The sequence below is a fragment of the Oncorhynchus masou genome, chromosome 1, assembly GCF_036934945.1.
Source record: "Oncorhynchus masou masou isolate Uvic2021 chromosome 1, UVic_Omas_1.1, whole genome shotgun sequence".
NCBI classification, from domain to species: Eukaryota; Metazoa; Chordata; class Actinopteri; order Salmoniformes; family Salmonidae; genus Oncorhynchus; species Oncorhynchus masou.
The window spans coordinates 60,115,529-60,141,115 of record NC_088212.1 but is presented as its reverse complement, the minus strand read 5'-3'; the positions used below and the strand labels follow the sequence as shown (position 1 = coordinate 60,141,115).

At 44.8% G+C, this 25,587-nt stretch overlaps 1 protein-coding gene across 5 annotated transcripts in view; it reads left to right on the top strand.

Annotated features, from left to right (window-relative positions):
• The window catches only part of LOC135547374 (zinc finger protein 536-like), a 185,919-nt gene that overhangs the window by 124,702 nt on the left and 35,630 nt on the right, over positions 1 to 25,587 (top strand). For all 5 annotated transcript variants that reach the window (XM_064976364.1, XM_064976355.1, XM_064976373.1 and 2 more), the window contains one exon: positions 5,303 to 6,931. In XM_064976364.1, the coding sequence (XP_064832436.1) occupies positions 5,303 to 6,931 (1,629 nt within the window). The remainder of the gene's footprint in view (positions 1 to 5,302; positions 6,932 to 25,587) is intronic.

The following is a 25,587-nucleotide window of genomic DNA, read 5'->3' as shown; positions in this document are numbered from 1 at the left end:
CGCCCCAGTAAATATCCAGGCTAATGTCACATGTAGGCCGATTCTAAGGTCGCCTTAGATCAAGGACATCGGTTCAGCTACAGGCTACTCTAGCATCCTACGTGCTGCGTATGCTACAGCATGGGTTCCACACTATGTTTCTGCATTGAGTGTGTTTTTGTTGTTGTTGCGTACCTTGGAGTACTGCTTGGAATGTAGCTTAGGGTGCTGTACTGGACCACCTGTGAAAATCCATGGCGTGGTGCTATATGAGTCAGCCCATATCAGACACAAAAGAGCATGAAACGAGTGTTAAGCATTTCTTTCAGAGCTGTGCTCTAATTACTTGGCTGAGGGGAGAGCTTGAGTGTACGTCCTAGTGACAGTCTACTACACGATGCTACAATACCTCTTCATTCCGTATGGCTTTCTCCCTTTCTCAGATTAGGCCTGGGAATGACCAAGTACATCCTGTATACTCATGGAGACCTCATGGTATTTAGCACTTCATTCCTTATCAGCCCCTGTTCTTGTTCTACATTTAACTGTGAATGCTGTGAGTCTGATGCCCTGACCTCTGTATCTGAAGACACCATTTTACAGTCCCCCCCCCCCAAAAAAAAAAAAAAAAATCATCCTTAAGTGCCAGTAAAGGCATGGCTCAAGCCTTCAGAACTTAAAATGGAAATCTCTTGCAGCTGAGGAAATCAATGCTTGCTTTTTTTCCCCTCACTTTTTTTCGCCATGCACTTAAAAAGAGAGAAGGGAGACCACCCAAACTGTGCCCCCCCCCACGCCCCCTTTAATAAGGACCAAATACCTCTGGTCTGGAGGGGAATTAAGGAGCCAGCGTAGCTCGTAGCTAGGCGTAGCGCAGGAGCACTTGTGCACTACCATAATTAGGATCTTTGTGTAAAATAGCACATCCAGGTCAACGAGAGGAGCCTCAACCCTGATTCTACAGACCTCTCTGAATACCTCGCCGTCAGGAGAGGAGGGGCCGGGGACGAGGACAGGGGACAGGACGGGGGAGCATGGAAATCTGTTACCTAACAGAGGGGGGGCTGAGTTATGTCCTGCTTTGAGTGGTACAGTAAGGGTCCCCAGAAGGGCCATATTTCAGTAGAGAGGAAACAGAGGCCTCATCTCAGGCCCTCCGTTAACTCACTCAGTGCAGCAGCCCAGGCCAGGTCCTGCGTAAGCACAACTCAACATGGTCACTTCATACACAGAAACCGTCTGATGTATATACAAGGTGTTGCCCTTTAAATCACTTCATACATGATCAGATTGACTTCAGGTTGAAATGGTGATGATTACATCAAGGCGATGACTTTTACATCCGATGACGATTCCTCCTTGATGGCAAAACAGTGGAACTCTGAGAGGACATAATGCGCCCTTCATTCTAATTCAGTCCGAACAGCACAATGGCATTGCTTACTGAGAGGTGCTCGCATTGTGCAACACAATGTTAGATTAATGACTCGCTAACATTTTGTTGAAAGGAATGAAGTGAATTTAAATTTCTCTAAAAGTTAAAGAGCTAATGTTACAGTATTCATTTCCTCTTGAACAGTGAGTGGGAAAATATCCATTAGTGAAATTAACCACAGTTTTTAGGTAGCTAACATTGTGCAGAATACAGTGTGGGGCCACAGTTAATGAACACTGCAGTGGGTGATATTTCATTATACAAATTAATGCTCACATTTTAATGGGAAAGTCACATAATGAATCTAGGCTTCAGTGACAGCAATTAGAGACACAGATTGTCCCCTTCTGGACAAGGCAGTATTTAGCAGTAAGCAGCTGTGTGTAAAAAAAAAAAAAGGTCTTTGCTCTTGACAATGGCTACGCATAACTTTAGGGGAAATAACCAGTAGAGTTTCCACTCACCTTTAAACGGGGAACAGAGAAAGAGCCATGCTTTGCCCATGTCACATAACCTTAACCTAACCTTTGCAATCAGAATGAATCAATGGGGACCTGTGATCTTGCTCTCCATTTCTCTCCCTCTCTCCCTCTCTCCATTTCTTTCTCACCCTCTCTCCAACTCTCTGCCTCCCGCGCTCTCTCTCTCTCTCTCTCTCTCTCTCTCTCTCTCTCTCTCTCTCTCTCCCCTGTTATTTCTCGTTCACGGACAGGTTTACTACGAACATTCCCGAACCCCTCTTCCAAACTAGTACCTCTTTGCATGTAACAACACTACTGTTTATGAACACCCATGTGGATGTTTGTTGCTAACCAACAGCCTGGCTTTATTCAATTTAGCATCGACTTAAAGGCGTTTGGATCGGTTCCTTTCCCGGAGGGTTTCCCAGTCCAGCCCGGACAAGACTTGAATAACCGCACTTCTTCCAGTGCAAACCGCCTTTCAACGTTACGTAAAAGCCACATGGAAATGTATCTTAAAGTGTGTCATATCTATTAACTGTTTTAATTGCCCCTCTGTAGTGGCTCTGGGTGTTTATTCTGAGTGGTTACTATGGAGCTGCGACGAAGCATCTCAAATCCAGATGAAATCTGTTGGAGTCGAGGAACTGCTTAAAGAAGTAGAGCAAAACGACGCCATGTCCCAGCACTGGGAGGATGAACAAGCTGATACATTGAAACGTTATAATAGTTGTAATGGAAATCTACTTTTCCTATTGTACTGTGGCAGGTGATCGTTAAATAGTTTGCCCCGGGTATTTTATGAATTTGTGTTTTCTTTTTTACCCCCTTGATTTGTGTTAATATATTTTCTTGATTGCAAATGTTTTGGGGGGAGAAATGTATATTTCTAAACAATGGCAAATGATCATTCCTTTCTTTTGTGCCATGGAGATCTGTTGTGTTCCGCAGAGGTTGTGCTGTTTGCACTGATATCAATTAAAAGTGGATTAACGGGTACATAATGACCTTTAGCAGTAAATTGTGTGTGATGTTGCGAGGCAGGATACAGTATATTCCCCAGATATCACACATGCCCCTGACGAATGATTGAGCAGATGTCTTAGCGAGTCCAAACGGTCCGGAAAGAACACACACACGCACACACACACACACACACACACACACACACACACACACACACACACACACACACACACACACACACACACACACACACACACACACACACACACACAGACACACACACACACACACAGACAGACACACACACACACACACACACACACACACACACACACACACACACACACACACACACCGCACATTTACGGTATACATTTCCCAGCCATGTGTACATTGATTACTCTTCAAGGTTTGTTTAGATAGGTATCATATGTTCAGTTATATTCAGTGGTGTTGTGGAGGGTAAAGGTGTCTGCTAAATGGCATATGTTATATTATTATTATAGTATATGCAAGTAAACGTAGCTTACCCACTGTAGTTTTTTTGCCAAACAGTTTACCCACTTTTTGTGGAAAATTGCATTAAAAGTATAGGAAGCTTACTTTATTCGCCATGATCGGTGATTAGAGTTTAACCACCTATTTGTGTACAGTACCATTACCTCACTGGTTCCATTCAGATGTCTGTTGCCCAAGGTTAATCACGTCTTCTTATGCTGTTTCACATTTGGTGGTGTTGATGCCCATTTCCATCGTTAACAAGAAAAAAAACAGACCACTCTAATTTCACTCTAATTTTGGGCCTAGAATATAATTTTGTCCAGTTAAAGGAATTGAGAATGATCATTTGCATCGGGGACGTTTCCTTATTAAATCAGCCCAAGCCCCTGTTATCCTGCTTAGAGGATAAGCACTTATTGGGTTAAAAGCTCATCTCGCATGGTTTATTTTAAATATACGCTTCAAACTCGCTCTTGTGTAAAAGAAAATAACACGGTACTCTCTCTCTCTCCCTCTCCCTCTCTCTCTCTCTCTCTCTCTCTCTCTCTCTCTCTCTCTCTCACTCTCTCACTCTCTCTCTCTCACTCACTCTCTCTCTCCCCCTCCCTCCCTTCCCCTCTCTAATTTCTTTCTCTCTCTCTGGTATCAATATTGTATTGAGTTTGTATTTGTGGCCCTTTATTTGAGAACTGTGCAGTAGGTCTGCCGATCCTGCAGTCTTTTTTCTTCTGGAATGGTGCCCTCCAAATAATGATAAATTACTTGAGCAGTATGCCATTTGCTAATTATATCCATGATTTACTACAGAGCGAGACTTAAATCATTCAATTCAGTCTTGCGTAACAATGCAACAACAAACAAAACAAAAAACGGAGGGAAAATGGTTTCCATGTGTACAATCGAAACATGGTATAGCTATATACTGTATATATATACACACACACACACACACACAGTACTTGACAAACATGATTTTATTCGGGACTATTTCCAACCACCCTTGCTCTTCACATATTTAGCTGTGACTTGTTCAAAAGAAATGCCAGGCACATTACTATGTCTAAAAGTCAAGCTTAGCATTTCTGCTTATGGTTTCTTCTATTCCAAAAATCTGCCTTTGGTTTAAAATATATTGTAATTGCTAACAGGATGCATTTAATGTTCAGATACTGTTCGTAATTTATCTCTCCAAAGGCAAAGGAGATCCACTTTTCTGGCAAAAATCATGATTGCATTTGACCTTGCAAGAATATGTATGAATATATGTGTTCACAGTGTATTGATGTAGAGATGTTGTAACTGCATTGTAAGTCAAATTATGCAACTACCACGATACTACTACCGTGATGTACAGACAAATCTTTTCCATATGTACATTTTTGCTCATTTGTTGTCAGTTAAAGTCTGTTTTAGTTTCATATGAAGGGACTACGTCTTCCACTATTTGGTCCAAATAGCCATAGAGCCATTCAACTGGGACGGAATGGAGCGCTTCTTCTCTGTGAATGGTGATTTATGATAAACTGCAAATAGAGAACATCCTAGAAATCACTGTCTCATCGCCAAGGCAGAGGCCTGTCAGCGAACAAGGCCAAGAGAGAGAGAGACCCACCAACAACCCCCCCCCCCATGCAAACAGAGATTACATCGAGACAGTTGTGTTGTCAGTTGAAAATATTATCTCTTGTGGTGGACTGAAAGCAACATATGGTGAAATGGTTTTTATTGTGTTGACATGAGTGATGGCTCACTTGGCGGAGCTGGATCGAGCTGGATCGACCCGTATTCAGATGCCAATCCCCGAATGGAGCTGAGGAGGTGTTTGCTGAATGCAGAATTCTGTTGAATGTTGGTTATCACTGAGATCATTGTGTTGGCTTTCACTGTTGTTTCCTCTCTTATTCATGTCCTGTCTCTCTCTCTCTTTCTCACTCTATCTATCTATCTATCTTTCTTACAGGAGAGAAACCCTACAGGTGCCCTCACTGCGACTACGCAGGCACCCAGTCTGCCTCACTGAAGTACCACCTGGAGCGCCACCACCGTGAGCGGCAGAATGGCGGCGGCCACACCTCCGGACACGCCCCTCTCTCTGAGCACAAGGAGGAGCACGGCAAGGGTGGCGTCTTCGCCCGCCCTGATGTCCTCCGCGGTGTCTTCAAGGGCATGCCCTCCAGCCTGGACTTCAGAGGGGGACCGTTGCACCCCCACCAGTGGGCCCCTCCCGGTATGTTGTCCCCCAGGGAGCGTGAGAGGGACAGAGAGCGAGAGCGTAACGGCCTGGGATCTGACACTCTCTCTGAAAGCATGAAGAGCCCAGAGGGCCCCTCCGCCGCAGACGTCCCAGCCAGCTTCAGAGACCTTGGTCGGGCGTACCAGAGCATGGTGGGAAACGGTGTCAACTTCCAGGGCTCCCTGCAGGCCTTCATGGACAGCTTTGTCCTCAGCTCCCTGAAGAAGGAGAAGGAGATGAGAGAGAGCCACCTGCAGTCCCAGCATTACTTTGAGAGTGGTGAGCCCAAAGCCAAGAGGGCTGATACTGGTGAGGAAAGGGCTGAGGCCAAGCCCTCAACGGGCAAGCCTGGATCCCAGTACGAGCCTCTGGACCTGTCTGTCAATGTCAAGCCTGAAACAGGCTCTCTGCCTGGCTCCTCTGTCACCTTCCAGGACAACGTGGCGTGGCATGGCTGCCTCTTCTGCTCCTTCACCACCGCCTCTGTCGACCTGATGGCCCTCCACCTGCAGGCCAACCACCTAGGCAAGGCCAAGCAATGCAAGGAGGGCAAGGAGCACCAGGGAGAGCCCTCCCACTTCCTCAAGGCCAGCATAGGCCCAGCCCACCTCCATGACAGAGACAATGACAGAGAGGGGGAGAAGAGCCAGTCAGCCTGGTCCAACCACATGGAGCACCACACCATCATGGGAGCCTTCCAGAGTGACTTCTATAAGCAGTATGGAGGCATGTATGATGGCTCCCCAAGGACCCCGGGCCTCCAGGGGTTTGGAGCGACATGCCCTGACCCAGCCCTGGAGCAGCAGAGCCAGGCCAGAGAAACAGCTGGGGATGAGCTCTCAGACAAGGCCTCCTGCGGGGAGCTGGAGGACCAGGCACAGTCTGAGGATGATGAAGGCAGGGATGGAGAGCGCTGCCACAGCACCGAGTCCTCCTCCGCCCAACCAGAGAGACAGCGACCCCACTCTGACGACGAGGAGGAAGAGGAGGAAGAGGACGGGATGGAGGGGGAAGATGAGGACAGTGCCACCTATCAGATGCCGAAGCAGACGCAGGCCGTGTCCCCGGCTAGAGAGGCCCAACGACCAAGGGCCTCCTTGGGCCCTGGGGCCCCTTTCCCTCCCCAGTTCCAGCCTCAGCCGCCCCTGGAGAAGCAGTGGCAGCAGGGCTTGGGTCTCCTTTCATCTCCTGGTGGTTCCCCGGGTCTGCTGAAGCCGGAACATGCCCATCTCGAGCAGCAGATGAACATGCTGTCCGTCCTGAGGGCCTACAGCTCGGAGAACCTCGCAGCGTTCAACGGCCTTGGAAGCGGCTCAAACAGTGGCGGCGGCGGCATCAAGAGACCAGACGCACCCAGTAAGTGAGCCTGACCCTGCCGCATGGCACCGCCTTTCATCTTATTGTCCCTACGTCCACAAACACACAAACAATGCACGCACACGCAAACACACACACACGAAACACATTCAATCTTGTGTTTACCTACACTCTCTAACACTACGATGTGTACATTTGCCGACACCACGTTTCATACACACACAGCATCACGCACACACACACACACACACACACACACACACACACGTAACTTTGTGCTGAGATTCACAATGAAACTCACACAAAGAAAACGAGATTTGCTCTAAAGTGATTTCAACCTTATTTCAAGCAAGTTTAGAAGCTATTGGAGTGGCGAGTAGCAACAGATGAATCTTTATTACACGTTTATATTAGGGAGACAGTCGTGTCTTCTCTCCCTCCATCCCGGGGAAGGGAATAATCCTGTCTGCCTAAGAGCAGGACCTCAGCTCCCATGTCATCTCAAGCACACGGCGGTTAACTATCCTCGCTCTCATAAAGCCCTCTCCCAAAAGCCCATTACTTTATAAGACCCAAAGATCTATGGGCCTGTGAAAAATGAACTGTCAGCTTTCATGATTCTGTTAAGGTTACAGGCGCTCCTTGAGACTGCTGTTTTTCGGAGTGCCTTTGTTTTTGCAGTTTCGGTGATACAAATCTTAGGGAAAAGGAATCTTCAAGTTGAGCTCATAGCTCAGCACTGGGCCAGCCAGTGTAGTTGTACGTAGTAGGAAATGTGAACCACACATTTTAGTCCAGAATTCAACTAGCCATATCTGGAGGATTCCATCATTGAATATGTCTCTCACTCGCCTCCCATTTTAAATGACAACATAAATATTAAATATTGCATTTCTTGAATATACTGTAATATTCATTAAATGTCACACACATACGTTATCCGAGGCGTGTTCTCTAGCAACCTGAATTAATTTAGTGTTAAGGCTGATACCACTGCTCATATTCTACAAATATCGAATGGCAAGACAGATATTTTATTTTGTTAGATAAACAATCCCTCTGCAAATTGATTTAGGATTAGCAGACAAAAAATAGGCCTATTTTCATTAGGTTTCGACATGCTGCAAAATACTCAATATATTTACACGAGAAATAGTTTGATGTGTTTTTGTCTCACTGTTTACGAAATAATTTAATCGAAGCCCATATTCAAATGAAACGAATAGCAATAATCTTCAGTCAATTGGTTTTCTACTTAGAGGATCAATGTTGTCATCCAATTGTTCATGATTAGTTGACCTTTACTGTCATGGAAACTATGTCTGTCATCATGGAACCTGTTGAATATTTTACCGCCTTAAGAGGGTCACTCACGGTGATGAAAATGAGTGGCATTCTGACTTTGTAAGTGCTTTTGTGTTGGAATGCGCTCCTTTAACCAAAAGGCATTTGAAAGCTACCCTTGTGACGTAGTCGCTTTTGAACAGAACCGAGAAGAAGCCTGACCTTTTTAGATCAGGCTTTGTCTATGGAACAAAGGGCTTTCTTATGTGTATGTTATTGTCCCCGAGCTCGAGTCTGTCTCTTATTGTAATAGGGCCTAGCTGTTGACTATGTATACAGCTCAGTAGCATTGATACTCTTTTACAATCTCCTGACCCAAGAGATAACCCACGAAACATAGGAGATTAATATACACTGAGTGTACAGAACATTAAGGACACCTTCCATTAAGGACACCTTCCATTAAGGACACCTTGCCCTCAGAACAGCTTCAGTTCGTCGGGGGGCGTGGAATCTACAAGGTGTCGAAAGCGCTCCACAGAAATGCTGGCCCATGTTGACTCCAATGCTTCCCACAGTCGCGTCAAGTTGACAGGATGTCCTTTGGGTGGTGGGCCATTCTTGATACACGCGGGAAACTGTTGAGTGTGAAAAACTCAGCAGCAGGGCAGTTCTTGACCAAAACCGGCGCACCTGGCACCTACTACCATACCCCGTTCAAAGGCACTTAAATATTTTGTCTTGCCCCTTCACCCTCTGAATGGCATATACAATCCATGTCTCAGTTGTCTCAAGGCTTCAAAATCCTTCTTTAACCTCTCCTCCCCTCCATCTACACTGATTGAAGTGGATTTAACAGGTGACATCAATAAGGGATCAGGGCTTTCACCTGGATTCACCTGGTCAGTCTGTGTCATGGAAAGAGAAGATGTTCATGATGTTTTGTACACTCAGAGTATGACATTAGTGCTCATAATCGGGGTGTGTGTGTGTGTGTGCGTGTGTGTGTGTGTGTGCGTGTGTGCGTGCGTGCGCGCTCGCCTGCGTGTGTGTGTGCGTGTGTGACAGTGTTCAAGTTCCCTAGCCCAGGCAGGGAGGCTGGAGGCTGAGTGCCTAAGCAGCATGTTAGCGTGTCAAAGCCCATGTAGCTGGCGCTCTTCTTGACCCCGTAACACTTACCTCTGTTTCACCCCTGCTAAATATTCACCACGCGTCTAGTGTTACACACACACTCACCTTTACCAGGCACAACACCGACCAACAACACCTCGCTAGGCTACATCGGTCTATCTGGCCCCGAGAACCTCCCAAGGAAACGCCTCTAGCCCCCACAACCAGGGGTAGAGGGACAGATAGCCACCGGACCAGTCCGAACCCACCTCCCCTCTGTATGTGCTGTGAGTGGTCCGCGGACAGGTCAGTCTCAGATAAGGTACGCTCGTCCGCTGTTTCTCGGCTAGCTAAGCACAGCTGGATGGAAGTGTGCCAAGCCTGACCCTGCCTCCCCCCCACACACACACACACAATGCTCCATCTCCTGGCGACATCTGCTCCAGAGACCTCGCACGTTTGGTTTCCAGAGGTGACAGAAATGCAGTAAACAGTCATTCAAAACTCCAAAACTTCACAATGTGTTTCCTGTAATCATGTACAGGTGACGACAGTGCTGTCAGATATGGAGGTCAATGGTGGATGCAGGTAACAGGAGATGCTCTCACTGCGTTAATATGTAGAGTGCATGGATAATAGTCACGTCTACCTACCCCATATAAAGTAGCAGAAAGTCTTCCTTAATAAATCCCACTAGCCCCTCCCTTCATCCACTCCTGATCTCCTTATGGAGGGGGCTTCGATGGGGAATTGCAAGGAACATATTCTCCACAGTTATTTGAGGTGGGGGTGGCAAGCCGCCCTGAAAATTCAATTCAGAACTGGCAAAATGTGATTATCTGAAGTGGGTTTGCATTAGGTTTGTATGCAAATAGAGCATAAATCATTAATATCGAAATTCTCGCCTGAATTTGGGCTGTCGAGCACATGGGCTGGGCTCCACGGCGAGCTGAGCGTCGTAAGTGGCTCTCTCTTCATTAGCATGCCCAGAGCTAGGGGTGGGTCCTTCACACCCACACACACACACACACACGCACACACACACACACACACATACACACACATTTCTCGAAATATATTAATGGCAAATCAACAGTGATCATTCCATTCCCTCTGATATCTCATTCGAGAGTGATTTCCAGTTGGTATAGTGTGTAGTACAGAGTGTAGTGTTAAGGTTGCTATTGGTCCACTGTGTTGTTGAGGTCAGCCAATGTGGATGTGTTTCACACAGTCATTAGCCACTTGTGATCGAGGCCTATCTATAGTCATGCATGATTAGGCCTGTACTGTTGTAGTACTTAAACAGTACAACATTTGAAAGTTATACAACAGACTGTACCGTGTTACAGTGTGCACCTTTCTGTAACACTCACATGGTCTCTCGTTGGTTGAGATTGGCAGTCTGAAGAGGAGGCATTGCTGAACGCGTGGGTTAGGATAGGGCTTGGGTGGGCATGTTTAGGTGTTGCCTGGGAAAAATAGCATAACTCAAAGTGAAGCACCTCTCACAGGAGAAGGAGAGCGATAGCGACGGAGGGATATATAGAGAACGAAAGCTATTCTCATATCACTTATACGCGTATATCTCAGGCTTTCTGCGCACGAGGACACTCTGCGTCTGCCCTGTAGTGTCTGGGCTGCTGTCATTGTGGTTCTTTGTTTGTTGTTGATGATTGTTAGATAAACGGTTATCTTGATTCGCCTGCTTTAGAAAAGTGAACAATTGCTTGTTTGGACAAGTATGAACCAACAACTCAGTGTCACGGTAATAGGAAATAGAAATGCCTGTTACTACGACCAGGCTTTAGATTTTCCTCTGTCCTCATCTATTGCTAAGCTACAGGACGAGACTGGCTCGGTGTAACTAACAGACAGTGTCACAAAGGCGAGACTGGCTCGGTGTAGGTAACAGACAGTGTCACAAAGAGTGCACATTATCTTACTGCTAAGAGTGTACAGTATCTTACTGCTAAGAGTGCACATTATCTTACTGCTAAGAGTGTACAATATCTTACTGCTAAGAGTGTACAGTATCTTACTGCTAAGAGTGCACAATATCCTACTGCTAAGAGTGTACAATATCTTACTGCTAAGAGTGTACAATATCTTACTGCTAAGAGTGTACAGTATCTTACTGCTAAGAGTGTACAATATCTTACTGCTAAGAGTGTACAATATCTTACTGCTAAGAGTGTACAGTATCTTACTGCTAAGAGTGTACAATATCTTACTGCTAAGAGTGTACAATATCTTACTGCTAAGAGTGTACAATATCTTACTGCTAAGAGTGTACAATATCTTACTGCTAAGAGTGTACAATATCTTACTGCTAAGAGTGTACAATATCTTACTGCTAAGAGTGTACAGTATCTTACTGCTAAGAGTGTAATATCTTACTGCTAAGAGTGTACAGTATCTTACTGCTAAGAGTGTACAGTATCTTACTGCTAAGAGTGTACAGTATCTTACTGCTAAGAGTGTACAATATCTTACTGCTAAGAGTGTACAGTATCTTACTGCTAAGAGTGTACAATATCTTACTGCTAAGAGTGTACAATATCTTACTGCTAAGAGTAAGAGTGTACAGTATCTTACTGCTAAGAGTGTACAATATCTTACTGCTAAGAGTGTACAGTATCTTACTGCTAAGAGTGTACAATATCTTACTGCTAAGAGTGTACAATATCTTACTGCTAAGAGTGTACAATATCTTACTGCTAAGAGTGTACAGTATCTTACTGCTAAGAGTGTACAGTATCTTACTGCTAAGAGTGTACAATATCTTACTGCTAAGAGTGTACAATATCTTACTGCTAAGAGTGTACAATATCTTACTGCTAAGAGTGTACAGTATCTTACTGCTAAGAGTGTACAGTATCTTACTGCTAAGAGTGTACAGTATCTTACTGCTAAGAGTGTACAATATCTTACTGCTAAGAGTGTACAATATCTTACTGCTAAGAGTGTAAAGTATCTTACTGCTAAGAGTGTAAAGTATCTTACTGCTAAGAGTGTACAATATCTTACTGCTAAGAGTGTAAAGTATCTTACTGCTAAGAGTGTACAATATCTTACTGCTAAGAGTGCACAATATCTTACTGCTAATAGTGTAAAGTATCTTACTGCTAAGAGTGCAGTCCAATCAGAATCCTCAGCCTCAGCACCCTCACCCGAATTTTGCCACTTAACCCAGACATTCCAGGGGCATGGAAGGCACTGGCGTTTCCAGCTCGGTGACACGGTCAGGGGTAGCGCGGGCACTAGGGTTAAACAGGGTCAGTCGGTCAGTGTTAATGTTACAGCACTTGACGTGGAGAAGCAGGGCTGGCACACATGAGGATCCAAGGCAAACGTAGCTACTGACGTTAGAATGGTAAGGCGCTGGTGGTATGTCTACTGCCGAGCGTCTTCGGGGAGAAAGGCAGACCGATGGTGGGTGTAGGGGTGCAGGGAAGGAGGGGGGTGGGGTGGGGGAGGTGGGTTGTATGTCTCCCCCTCTTGATAATAGTTCATAAGGGCATAACACCCCCTGCTGGAATTGCAGAGGAAGAAGAGGGGGAGAAGGAGGAGACAGAGTGGAAAGAGTGAACGAGGCATACTGAGAGGTATTTTCGAGTGAGAGAAGGAGACGGATCATTGTCTATAACAATATTTCTGGTGAGAAGACGTGTGAATCCACCACGTGGCCCTTTGGGTTTATCAATTTACAAAGCCCCTCAAATGCAGGCGCAGTATGTTCCCGATGCGCGCTGCACAAGTGGCTCATGCCAAGCTCGCACCGTGGGAAGTTCAGGAGGAGGAGGAGTAGGAGGTGGAGGGAAAGAGAGAGAGAGAAGAAGAAGAAGAAACAGCAAACATAGACACAGATTGCCTGTGTCAGGAACACAAACTATGTAAAAAAAAAAAAAGTTAAAAAAAAAGTAAATGTATTCAAACCTTCTCTGATATTTTTAGCCGTGAGTACAGCCTCCTCTGACAGCGTCGGTCTGCTAGCTTATGCTCGCGGGAGATTTTTCGGTTTCTTGTCAGGGGGTTGTGGGGTTGTAGGGTTGGTTGACTACTTAGTTGTAGCAGTGTTCATGTCACTGGTGGCCAATTATCTCTGTCAAAAGGGAGAGATTTGAAGGCGGCCCTCCCTGTGTGGGACTTGAACCCGCAATCGTAGAGGTTAGACACAGGGTTGTGCTACTTCAGGGCCTGTCAGCCCCCCCTCCACTACTGAGCAGAGCCTGTGTCAAGCTCAGACCAGATGAATAAAAGGATCATATGGGTGGGTCCCTCTGAACAGGTTCTTTAAAGTTATTATGATCGTTAAAAACATAAGTTACCTTTCCTTGACTGGGGGATGTCACCGATATACAGGATCAGAGCTGGTATTACAGCTCCGTTACTTTCTCTGTCGAGAAGAAAGCAGGGCTTTGCAGTACAAACACTTCCTCTCATACTGCTACTCATACAGTATCTCTCTCTCTCGCTGTCTCTCTCTCTCTCTCTCTCTCTCTGTGTGTGTGTGTGTGTGTGCGTGCGTGCATGCGCACGTGCGCGTTTCAGAGACTGTATTTCTACTATATGATTACGTATGTGTGCGTGTGTGTGCGCATGGCAGAGAGAGAAATAAAGTTCATTTCTCTCTCTCTCTCTCTCTCTCGCTGTATCTCTCTCTCTCCATCTCGCTCTCTAGTTCTCTTTCTGTCTATTTCTATCTCTCTATTCTCTCTATCTATTTCTTTCTATTTCTCACTCACTTTATTTCTCTCTCTTTCTGCCGTGCGCACAAACACGCACACATACATAGTCATACATTCGGATGTTGTAGTGAAATACAGTCTCTGAAACGCGCACGCATGCACGCACACACACACACACACACACACACACACACACACACACACACACACACACACACACACACACACACACACACACACACACACACACACACACACAGATTAAAGCCTGTGTTCTTTACAGCTTTTTCAATTTGCTGCTCAGTAATTACAAAAGCCACCTAATTCAGGGACCCATGGACTATTATAGGAAAACAGAGTGAGCGACAGTGATACCAGCATTCTCAGTCAGAGACGAAAGATATTTATATATTTTCTGTGTTTTATTTTCTCCCTTACTGTGTAACCCTCTTAATACACTACGATAGGATGAAACCTGGTAATTGCCAATAATACTGTCCTCATCAGGTGGCTAATTATCATTAATTTGGTCTTTGTTAGTCTGTTAGTGTACAAACACAGCCACACAGCTCTGACAAGTAGGGAGGGCTGGGTACAACCACAGCAACACAGCTCTGACAAGTAGGGAGGGCTGGGTACAACCACAGCAACACAGCTCTGACAAGTAGGGAGGGCTGGGTACAACCACAGCAACACAGCTCTGACAAGTAGGGAGGGCTGGGTACAACCACAGCAACACAGCTCTGACAAGTAGGGAGGGCTGGATTAGCTCAATGCACTAAGCCACCTGTGCGTGTGCTAACGGCCATGAGAGTCTATCTCACACTGATGATGTGTGCTGAAATGAGTGAGATTGTGTTTAACACTAATGACCAGCACTAATGTCAACGAGAACCTGTCTCACACTGATGATCCCTTCTAAAAGTAGTGAGTTGACAAACTACCCGACTTCCTTCCCTGCATGGGTCAAACCAATAGGTCTCTGACCATCGCCACTGCTGCCCCGTTCAAAACGCTGGTGAGATCAGCCTTCTGTGGATCGTTCCCACACCCATGGAGTCTTCTTTTGATAACATCGCTGGAGGGGGAAAGTTCTCCCACGATTAAGCTGTCTGGAGGATGTCGGTTTCTCTGAGTTTCTTAGGCGACAGACAGTGTTGACGAATTCTCTTTCTGTGCAGTGTGCAGCGTGAGATGACGAGTTGACGGGTGAAGCAGAGGTGCTATTTCACATGTGCAATATTACCATTTTAACTTGCGCCGAGGTGAATTATCACCTTGTCACTCACCAGTGCAAATACTAGTTTCAAAGAGCAATTAGTTGTAATAGCTGTTGTCATCCCCTCTGGATGATACCTGTTGCTCTCCCTTAGCAGCCATGGGATCTCTAAAAATACCCCCCCCCCCGCTAATTTCCCAGATATTAACTCTTCTGTGCTGAAAAGCTTTTGAAAGGCTTCATATTCTCCCCTTCTCTTTCTAGCTCGATTACCTTGATGATATTGGCCTCGTCATTTCCTGAAAGTACAGCGAATGGAGTATCAAGTTCACCTCGGAATGGGAGTGTGAATATCGGATGCTAACAACTACATGACAATTATTCTATTCATTATTTTAGAAGCGAGCGAGCGAGAGAGAGAGAGAGAGAGAGAGAGAGAGAGAGAGAGAGAGAGAGAGAGAGAGAGAGAGAGAGAGAGAGAGAGAGACAGAGAGAGGGAGAGAGAGAGAGAGAGAGAGGGAGAGAGAGAGAGAGAGAGAGAGAGAGAGAGAGAGGACATATCTGGGCTGGGACCTTGGGAGTTGCAGAAAGTAGCTGTTCCCATTCATAGGGTAATGGATGCAGGTTTGTGTCTCTGCCTGTGGGTGCATGCGTGCATTATATTCAATATAACAAAACATAAAACAATGGGTTATAAATTGGCCTTCCAACCCAATATACCGCATTTGATATGATTTTGCTTTCCATCTTGTTATTTCGGTGTTTGTTTCTCTCACTCCTGTAGACTTTTGTTCAGATTTGAGATGTTCCTCTTAGCGCCGGGGTTCTCTTCCCAAGGCGCCCTTAGATGTAAAGGAGTCGGCCTCGGCGGGGTTTGTACTGATAAAGCAACTCTTCCTGCGAGAGTGCAGGTACACCGCGCGTGCAGCACAAACATAATAAGCGTACTTACACCGCCAGCCAACACATAATGAGGGAACGCACAGGAACTTCAACGACAACAGAGAGAACGAGAGACGGGGGGGGGGGGATACAACGGGAGAGAGAGAAAAAGAAACTATGTCACCTTTTATTTGCTTTATTATTCAACATCAATGGTAGCATGGCGTGATGCTAATACAATTTTTTTTTTTTACACACAATAACACAAGTATAGACGGATGAGCAACAGCGGTGTTTGGAAAAGTATACTGTGGCAATTAGGGACAAATAACTAGCATTATTTCCGGTCTTGTTGTCTTGTGAAGGATGATCCAAACCCCTAAGCCATGTTTGATTTAAACATTTAAAAAAGAAAGACGTTTTCACGAAGAGGGAAACGTTATTGCCTAAAGAAGTAAGCCCAACACATTCTAACATTGGCTGTTTAAAAAAAAATGCACTTAATTCCTCTGTAGAGATGGAAATAACCAGCACCCGCTTCTGCATTGTTTCATGCAAATCCCATAGACTGGATTTAGAATGGTGCATTGTTTAGTTTTTTTGGAGAAATATGGGGGAGGTGGACTAGTTGTCGCTCTAATTACAGTCATTTAATCAGGATTACAAAGGTTACCTAGGATGAGGCTATGAGAGAGGCACTGCAAGGGCATCTGCTTTACCATAGATACAGGCATGTTATGTGTATGTTCTCGCTCCACGCCTGCCTTTTTTGACGATGATTTCATGCTTGAAACAATGACATTCTTCTCAGACTGAGAAAATAAGAGCGTTCTATTGTTTCCTCTCTCTCTCTCTCTCTCTCTCTCATTTCTCTTCTCTCTCTCTGAGCCTTGTTAACTAGGAGCCAAAGAGAATCCATTTTAATCTGATTAATAACTTAGTTGATCACATATAACCTAATTTTCATTCAGTGCTACCCTTGTCCACAGAGTCATATACAAAATGACCTTTGAGTCGCCACGGCTACGATAAAGCACAATAAGCGCCATTGTACTGTCAAAAAAAGCTGAAGATGTTTTACATCATTACAAGACTTTAATGTTCCCATCTTTTCAAATGCGATGCCTTCCACAAAAGGCCACCCTCCAATTGAGGGGCCATTAGGTCTGGACTCGAGTTTCCTGGGGCTAGGAGATGGGAACAACTTTTCTCCTGCATTCACAGTAATATGAATCGTCCTTTTAAAACAGATATGGTTACATATTAGTTTTGAAAGGTACAGTAACTGCTCAGCTTAAGCTGTCTCCAACAGTGAGGCTTTTGTTTCCTGACAAACCTAATAACTGTCCCTTGATCCCATCTTTCTCTCTCTCTCTCTCTCTCTCTTTCTCTCTTTCTACCTCTCCCTCTCTCTCTTACAATCAGGCACACAGAGACACACTCATGCAAGTTTGAAAAAATCAGAAAGTTTACCAGGTTCAATTTGTTGGTTGAGAATTTATAACTGATTTTTATGTTTTTATGAAAAAAAAAAGTGTTTTTGACATAATCTGGATGAATCTGCATTTGATTTGCTGAAATGAGTAGCTATCCCAAAGGAAACCTTGTGAGATTGAATTATACCCAGAAATGAGAAACATAAAGAAAAGACAAACACAAATACACAGTCTCTCTCTCCCTTTCTCATTTTCTCTTTCTCTTTCTCTCTCTCTCTCTCTCTCTCTCTCTCTCTCTCTCCCTTTCTCATTTTCTCTCTCTCTCTCTCTCTCTCCCTTTCTCATTTTCTCTTTCTCTCTCTCTCTCTCTCTCTCTCTCTCTCTCTCTCTCTCTCTCTCTCTCTCTCTCTCTCTCTCTCCCTTTCTCATTTTCTCTTTCTCTCTCTCTCTCTCTCCCTTTCTCATTTTCTCTTTCTCTCTCCCTTTCTCATTTTCTCTTTCTCTCTCTTTCCCTCTCTCTCTCTCTCTCTCTCTCCCTTTCTCATTTCTCTTTCTCTCTCTCTCTCTCTCTCTCTCTCTCTCTCTCTTTCTCATTCTCTCTCTCTCTCTCTCTCTCTCTCTCTCTGTCTCTCTCTCTCTCTCTCTCTCTCTTTCTCTTTATTCCTGTCTGTTTTACACAAACACACACACGCACAAAATAAGAATACAATATTAATGAAGTGGGCTGGGGTCTACATCCACCCATATGCATCATCATTGAAGTAGCTTGTTGCACTGTAGTGAGTCTGTAGTCCTGCAGTAGCCTGCATGTTGTAAATAATAATTAGAATAATAATATAAAAGTCCACATGCATACATACATTTGTGTATATTACGTACCAGTCTTTCTTATGATTCGGCCACAAAGCTAAAAACTCCATTTGATAACATTGATGTAGTATTTTATTCCCCATTAGAAACGTGTGCTGTTGTGGAGCTGTCTGTTCTGAAAAGTGGCCTTCTAGCAGAGGATGAATTCTGGGTTACGGGATTCACGAGGAAGAAATTCCTGTCAAATCAAGCCCAGCATGCACCAGTTTCCAGAAATTGTAAGAACGTTATGGTTTATAGTTTTCATTGGACGCAGGGAAAAAGGGTGGAGGGATGATGCTGTGGATTTAAGATACATCTTAAACGTGAAACCTCATCCCAGCTCATTCTGGAAAGCTCGTCTTATTAACCACGATTTTATATATCGCCCTTTGTGTCCTATTTTCCTACCAACTTTAAGTGTGCGCTTTTGACGAGCTCCGCATCACTAGTTTTGCCAGTTATACAAACACATTCTTTAAGCTTTTAAACACAGAACAATGGCAAAGCGCATAGCTGTGCACATTAATGCGTTTGGGAATGGAAAGAAGGGAAATAGAAAGAGACCAGCAGAGCTCGGGCGGCACTGCCCTCCCTTCCTCACCCCCCCCCCTGGAAAAAAACCCTGAACCAAATCTCCCCCTCCATCGTCAAATCCAGGCTGATCTGTATGCCACAGATGCTAACAGACAAACATCATATTCCCGGGCTTCATCCTCTAATTGACTGAACAAGGATCGGTCACACTTATAAGTAGCGTTCCATAATGGATTTCCTTGTTTGTGCGCTTTTAACTGGCAGTGCAAATGGAAGGCAAAATGTGTCTTTATTACCAAAAAAACAACAGCACTCCTTTTCCGTGAAGATGGTATCGGCACCTCTCTGTTTGTTGCAAGGTCAACGGAGGCTGACAGGCTGACAAACGATCTCAAGATGGCCGCATCATCTGTCCTGTTATTGTTTCAACAAAAAAAACAAAAAAACAAGATGAATGCAACATTTTTTTTTCTTCTCTTTTTTAACATTTGAATCTCTGATCGTGTAAAATGGGTGAGAGAGAGACTAAAATAGGCACCTGATTGTTCATGGCATGCATGTTGTCATCTCTCCTCCAAGGCCTGGGAGATAAACGGAAAGAATCTTTCAAAATCTGCACTTCTCATATTTGTGTATCACGAGGACTTGGCAAAAGGCAAGGGTTCGGTATTATAGACAAGCTGGTCATCAGATGGGAGTTTATTTCTCTGTCTTTTCCCTCTCCCTCCTCCTCTCATTTGCTTCCCGTCCAAGATGTGTCTCATTTTTCGTACTGGACAGCTACAACAGAATGCTCGAGAACTCTGTGTCCTTGAGGACAGAACAACTTTTCATTTTAATCATTTGATAGATTTGTTTTCTTCTTCTTCTTCTTCGTTATTATTGTTTTCTTTTTGTCTCTTCTGCCTCATTATTGGCAATATGGATGAACAATAATTAAGTGGGGAAGAATTCTGCTAAACTTCAACTTCAACAATGACGGCCACTTTGGCAAAACACTAAGTTCGTTTTTTAATTACCTGACTTTCTAATGCTGTTGTCATCTCCGAGACAATAGCCCTTTCCTCTGATGTTTTTATTATGTTCTCATTTGGATGGCTACACTCTGCAGGTAGTCCGTGCATACTGCATACCCCCCTCCCCTCCCCGTCACCCCCCCACCCCCCCACTGTACACTACCTCCCATCCCTCCCCTTACTTCCATACCTTGTTTTTTTAGGATGTTTAATTGCATTAAGAGACGTTTTCAAGAGAACTAGACAAAGTGTCATCGCTTTTTAAAACACAATTAGGTAACACCTCATCAGGGCTTCTGTCTGGCGTTGTTGACAGGCCCGTGAACAATCGTGGCAACATTGCCTTGCATCTGCTGGCATTGTGCTCGTCAACAGGAGTGACAGCCGTTTCATGGAGAGAACCCCGCCGATCCCTGCCATGTCCCAAGCTCGTCAGCCTGTAATTTAAGCAAATCAATAAGCTGCAAGGTGTGGCGTGCAGGACGTAGGCAGACGTGGAATAGTGGATTTCACTAGCGCTAATGACTCTGTTTCATGATCAACAACGCCCCCTCCCCTCCTCTTCCTCCTCTTCATCTGACAAAATGAAAAGCCTGCTCGTTGATTTGAAAAACAACATTCAGCAACTTTATCAAAAGTAGAGGAAAAGAGAGCATTTGGGCAGCAGGCACGAGTTTTGTTTTGTCTTTCTCTTCTTTTCATGTCTCTCTCTCTCTCCCTCTCTCTCTCTCCCTCTCTCTCTCTCTCTCTCTCTCTCTCTCTCTCTCTCTCTCTCTCTCTCTCTCTCTCTCTCTCTCTCTCTCTCTCTCTCTCTCTCTCTCTCTCTCGCTCTCTTATTTTTTTTTTTAAAGTGTAGCGCGGTACACCTGAAGTTTTAGAACTATATTCTATGTTCCAGTCTGTTAGCTTGATGCCATCATCATTGTTTCATCAGACGGTCTGATAGAAGTGCACATGATGCTGATGATGATGGTAATGACCATGATGATGATGAGACAGTGCAGACCCAGTGTTTTCTGGCTGCCCATCTGCCTGATTAAAAAGCTCACCCTGATGACAGGATTCACTTTAACTGGGTCTGAATGGGAAAGAGATTTTCAAAAATATAGACGCAACATTTTTGGGGGATCTGGTATAATTTGGTTAGCGCTACACAATCTCATGCTCTGAATTCATTTACAACATGTCCTCGTTAATGTCGTCACTTCCGTACTGGGCAGAGTTGGATTCACTGATATAATTAAATGAATTGAACAAGGGCCATTGGCTTTGGCTGAATGCAGAGGCAGCAATATTGGATATTACAACTCGGAGCTGACGCAGGAAGACGAAGCATATGGGGGGCAAAAGTAATGATCATATACAAATATTTATATGAGAGTGAGCCAATGTTTAAGAAGATGTATGGCTATTGATGTTTAAATAACAGTAGCGTCATGAGAAAAAAAAAATATATATATACATATTTTCTCACTGTGTGTAAAAAAAACAACACTTAATCGAACACAGTCGAGAGGCACAACAATCGAGCCCGGGGTGAGATAAAACAGAACCTTTTTGTATGCCTTGTGAACAAAACCATAAATAAATATATAACCAGTTAGTATTATGCAGGTTCGCTGTGAGAAGCATTATCTGTCTGGCATTGCCTTCCTCCTCAAGAAAATCATATTTGACAGTGCAACTCCCTGATTGAAAAAATGGTAAAAAGTTCTGACTTCAAAAGTGTTTACGCTCCGTGTTTTTTAATTTGTCTGGGCATATGCAGTGTATTTGCACTTCAAATACCTGTATTGGAAGCAGGTGGTTTAAATGCCAAGAAGCGAATTGATGACAATCAACCATGAGCATCAGGGGAACTCTTCTTGTGGCTGACATTAAAACTAAACGAACAGCAGCTAAACAAACACATACAAATATAACTCCAGCCTCCACCCTACCTCATTCTCTCTCTCTCCTACCTCATTCTCTCTCTCTCTCTCTCTCTCTCTCTCTCTCTCTCTCTCTCTCTCTCTCTCTCTCTACCCTCTCCTCGCTCGCTCATATTTTAATATTCCTGTACTTCTGAGTATCAGTGCGTATAGGGCTGGATGCACAGCCTTGTGTTTAAACAGACTGTGGCTCAGTGGTTTCAAAAATAAAAAGTAGAAAATAAACAGGGTTTGGGCTGGGAGGAATATATTCAGTGCCAAACAGCGCCAAACACCCGCTCCCCATCTACCCCCATCCCCCTCGCCCACCCCTCTCTCATTTCATCGCTTCCATATTCATTTCTGGAATTTACAGTAAATCCAATAGCTGTCAATCATGAATTAAAACTCACATTTTTACAACGGGAGGAAACAGCTGCTTCAACATTTACAGCAAGACCACTCTAAAACATTAAAGGCATGTCACCACCACTGCAAGGCCCTACATCTGCAACCATCTGTTTTCTATTAAACATTACACCAAACACCGCTATTTCCCTGCTTTTAGAGCCACACAGGAAAACAGAATTGACAGTAAAACCTTGACGTGATTTGTTTTTACTCACACCCGATCCAAAATGTCAAAAGCAACACAAAAAAAAAGAAAGTTTATAAAATCTAGCGAGCTTTAAGAAGGTCATGTTAAGTGACCCAGACAATATGCTGATGGTTATCAACAAGACTCAAGTCTCTTTAATGACTTTGTTCGTTCCCGACTCGCAGATTTGATTTCCTTTCTTTCCCAGCGTTTTCTGATGTGCTCACACGGGGGTGTGGAGTCATAGCGGGTCTGATGTGCTGCGGTGACATTTGAGGCCCTGGCGCCCTGTAAGGACGGAGAGAACATAGAGTGCGTGGATCCCGAAAGGGATGCTGAACTATTCCGTTACAGCCGAGTGGAGGAGAATTATGGCCAGTGTCAAAGGTAAACAATTACGACACCGTGAGTCACTTTTTGGAGCAGGCGTGAAGGAAGATCATTTCGCCTTCTTAGTAGGTCATTTCCTTTGTCTTCTGAGTCTATTTCACATGTTTGCCTTAACCAGGGTGGTCATTTTAAAACCAGGGCAGCAAGAGAAAAAGCACCTTTTTTTTTTCAAGCAACATTTTGTTCAAATGAAAGGAATTTAGAACGAAGTACGGATGGATTCCGAAGAGCCCCCCCCCCCCCCCCATCCTGTCTTAGTCTATCTTCTCAGCAAAGCTTTTGTCCACTTCAGTTTGTTGTTTTAGTCCCCGTTTTCCCGATCGACGGCATTGGTTGGATCTGCTGAGAGATGTCCCCCCATCAGGGGGTTGTGATGTCATTGACAGTGTGTGATTCATTAGGAGACCAGTGTACTGAGAGTGACAGAAAGACTCTGATTATTAACAAGCTCTCTGTTTTTCTCCTCCTTTTCTTTTCTTTTTTTCCATCCTCGAAATGAGAACTCCCGTTGCTCCAAACGACATTTCTCGCTCTCCTTCTCCGTGTCTCTCCCTCCCTCTTTCCCCCTCTCATCCCGTCGAAGATGGCAGGAGTCACAGGTGTGTGGCAATAATTACACATACACTCAGGAAAATAATGTCATTTCCCCCATTTAATAAGTCCCCTGTAAAATGCAAAGGGGTGCCCATGAGGAGGGTGATGCTTAAATCTTATCTGATACACCCCTCCTAACTTAATCATATGGTTCTTAAGAGCAGGGCTCGGGCAGCTGGGGCCCCCGTAATATGCATGCAATATGTGTGTAAAGCGATATGCTTTAATTTTGAGCCCACTTTAAGCAGCAACAAAATCTGTTTATAAGGGAGACATTTGCAATAGGAAAAAAGCAGTTAACTCTTTCATTCCTACCGTGACAAAGGACATCTGTGTTGTCTCAGAGTTGTACTGTATATCTAATATTTAGGTGAGCGTTTCTTCATGGTAATGTCAATGATTTAGTGTACATCACTGTACACTACTCTACATTTGATTTGAATAATGGACCTTTTAGAAAAAGTCATTACAGTCAGTATAGGCTTGATGTAGAATCGTTGCATGATTATAATCAACACAATTATGATTAGGGGTTTATTGTGATTAAAACACGCTTGAAAGGTAGGGAACAACTCTATGGGGTTGAGCAGTGGTGTTGTGGAGCGGCACCATCTAGTGTGTCAGCAATGGGTGCTATCAGAGACCATTAGGGAAGAGAGAGAGAGAGTAGTGGGGAGGCAGTAGAGGCTTTGGGGGAGAGGAGGGGTGGTGGGGGGTGGGGGGACTTCAAAAAGCCTCCGACTCAAGCTGCCGCTGGCCCTGACCACTCCACAGATGCTTTTGTTCATCTCTCTCGTTCTCTTCTCCCCCCCTCCTCTCTTCCCTGTGTCTTTGGTGATACACTGGGAGCGGGGATATCAAAGTAGAGCTGTCTGTTAAGACCAAACCAGGCCCGTCCGTCAACCCCAATCATATCTGCGCCCGAAACGGAAGGCTCCGACTCGAGTGGAATATTTGATCTGTCCTCTTCAGGAGGATCAACAGTCAAAAGCGCCAGTGAGAGTTAAAGAGGGGGGAGGAAGCTGGCACTGGGGGGGCGCCCAGCCATGAAAACACCCCACTTGACTTCAGAAAGGCCAGTCTGTGGACATAAAAGTCAGACATATTCTCCTCAATACTGGAGATATATATTTAACGTCTGACACGTGTAGCTTGTAGGATACGAGGCCCAACAACATTTATTCTATTGAGTGTCTTAACGCCGGAGCTGTTGCGTGTCAGTGCAGAACGTTCCTCATTCTAAGTGGAATGCTTTTTCTCATTAAATCCAAAGACAAATCCATATCTCTCTTCCTCTATCTCTCCCCCTCGCACTCTCTTCCTCTATCTTCAACGCCATCTCTATCTGGATCTTGATATCCCTATCTCTTATCTATCCCCTGTATATATCTTTATTTCAGTCTATCTATCATCCAGTTATTCATAGACATTGATATGAGGGTGGGTGCTGGTGGTATAGTTAGCTCTTAAATCCCCTGTCTGTGAGATCAGACTACATAATTACCTATTGCATTAAAGCCTTTTACGTCCAGGAGACTTAGGCCCTGCTCTTACTCACATAGCGCAGCGCTGTAGCAGCTGGTGGCATTAGTGGCACAGAGTGTGCTCAGGGGCGGCATTTCTTGACGGGGACTAACTGACGGGGGTGCCCTCTGGGCCCTCACTATCCCACAATCTATAGGAGGTGGGGTGGATGGATGGACGGGTGGTCTGGATCAATAGTGCAGTTGGCAGATCTTTTTTTTTAGGGCATCGTGTTCGGTTGGATTCGGTCCCCAACGACCATGTCAATCCATTGAGACGGACTCTGTCTTCATGATATGCCCTCGTCTTCAGTCAATCAGACGGGATTCGTCCTTCCAGGGCACATCTGTCTCCTCATAACCCCATCCCTAGCCTTCACTACGAAAGCAGAAGCACCCCGCATCCTCTTGTGTGCACGTGTCACGTCACAGGAACAGACACATGGGGCTTAAATCTCTCCTATGACTGGTCAGTCTATTATACTTTAAGCCCTGGCGAACGTGGCGTGAGTGTATCCAGTACCTACCTAATCTGTGGTTTCCGGTCTGCTGCACCTCCCATGCGTTCCAGGAAGTGCCAGATTACAAGCACACACAGTGGTCAATGCTCATCACGCCAAGTCCTTCTCTCCTTGTCCTGCTAATATGATGTAATT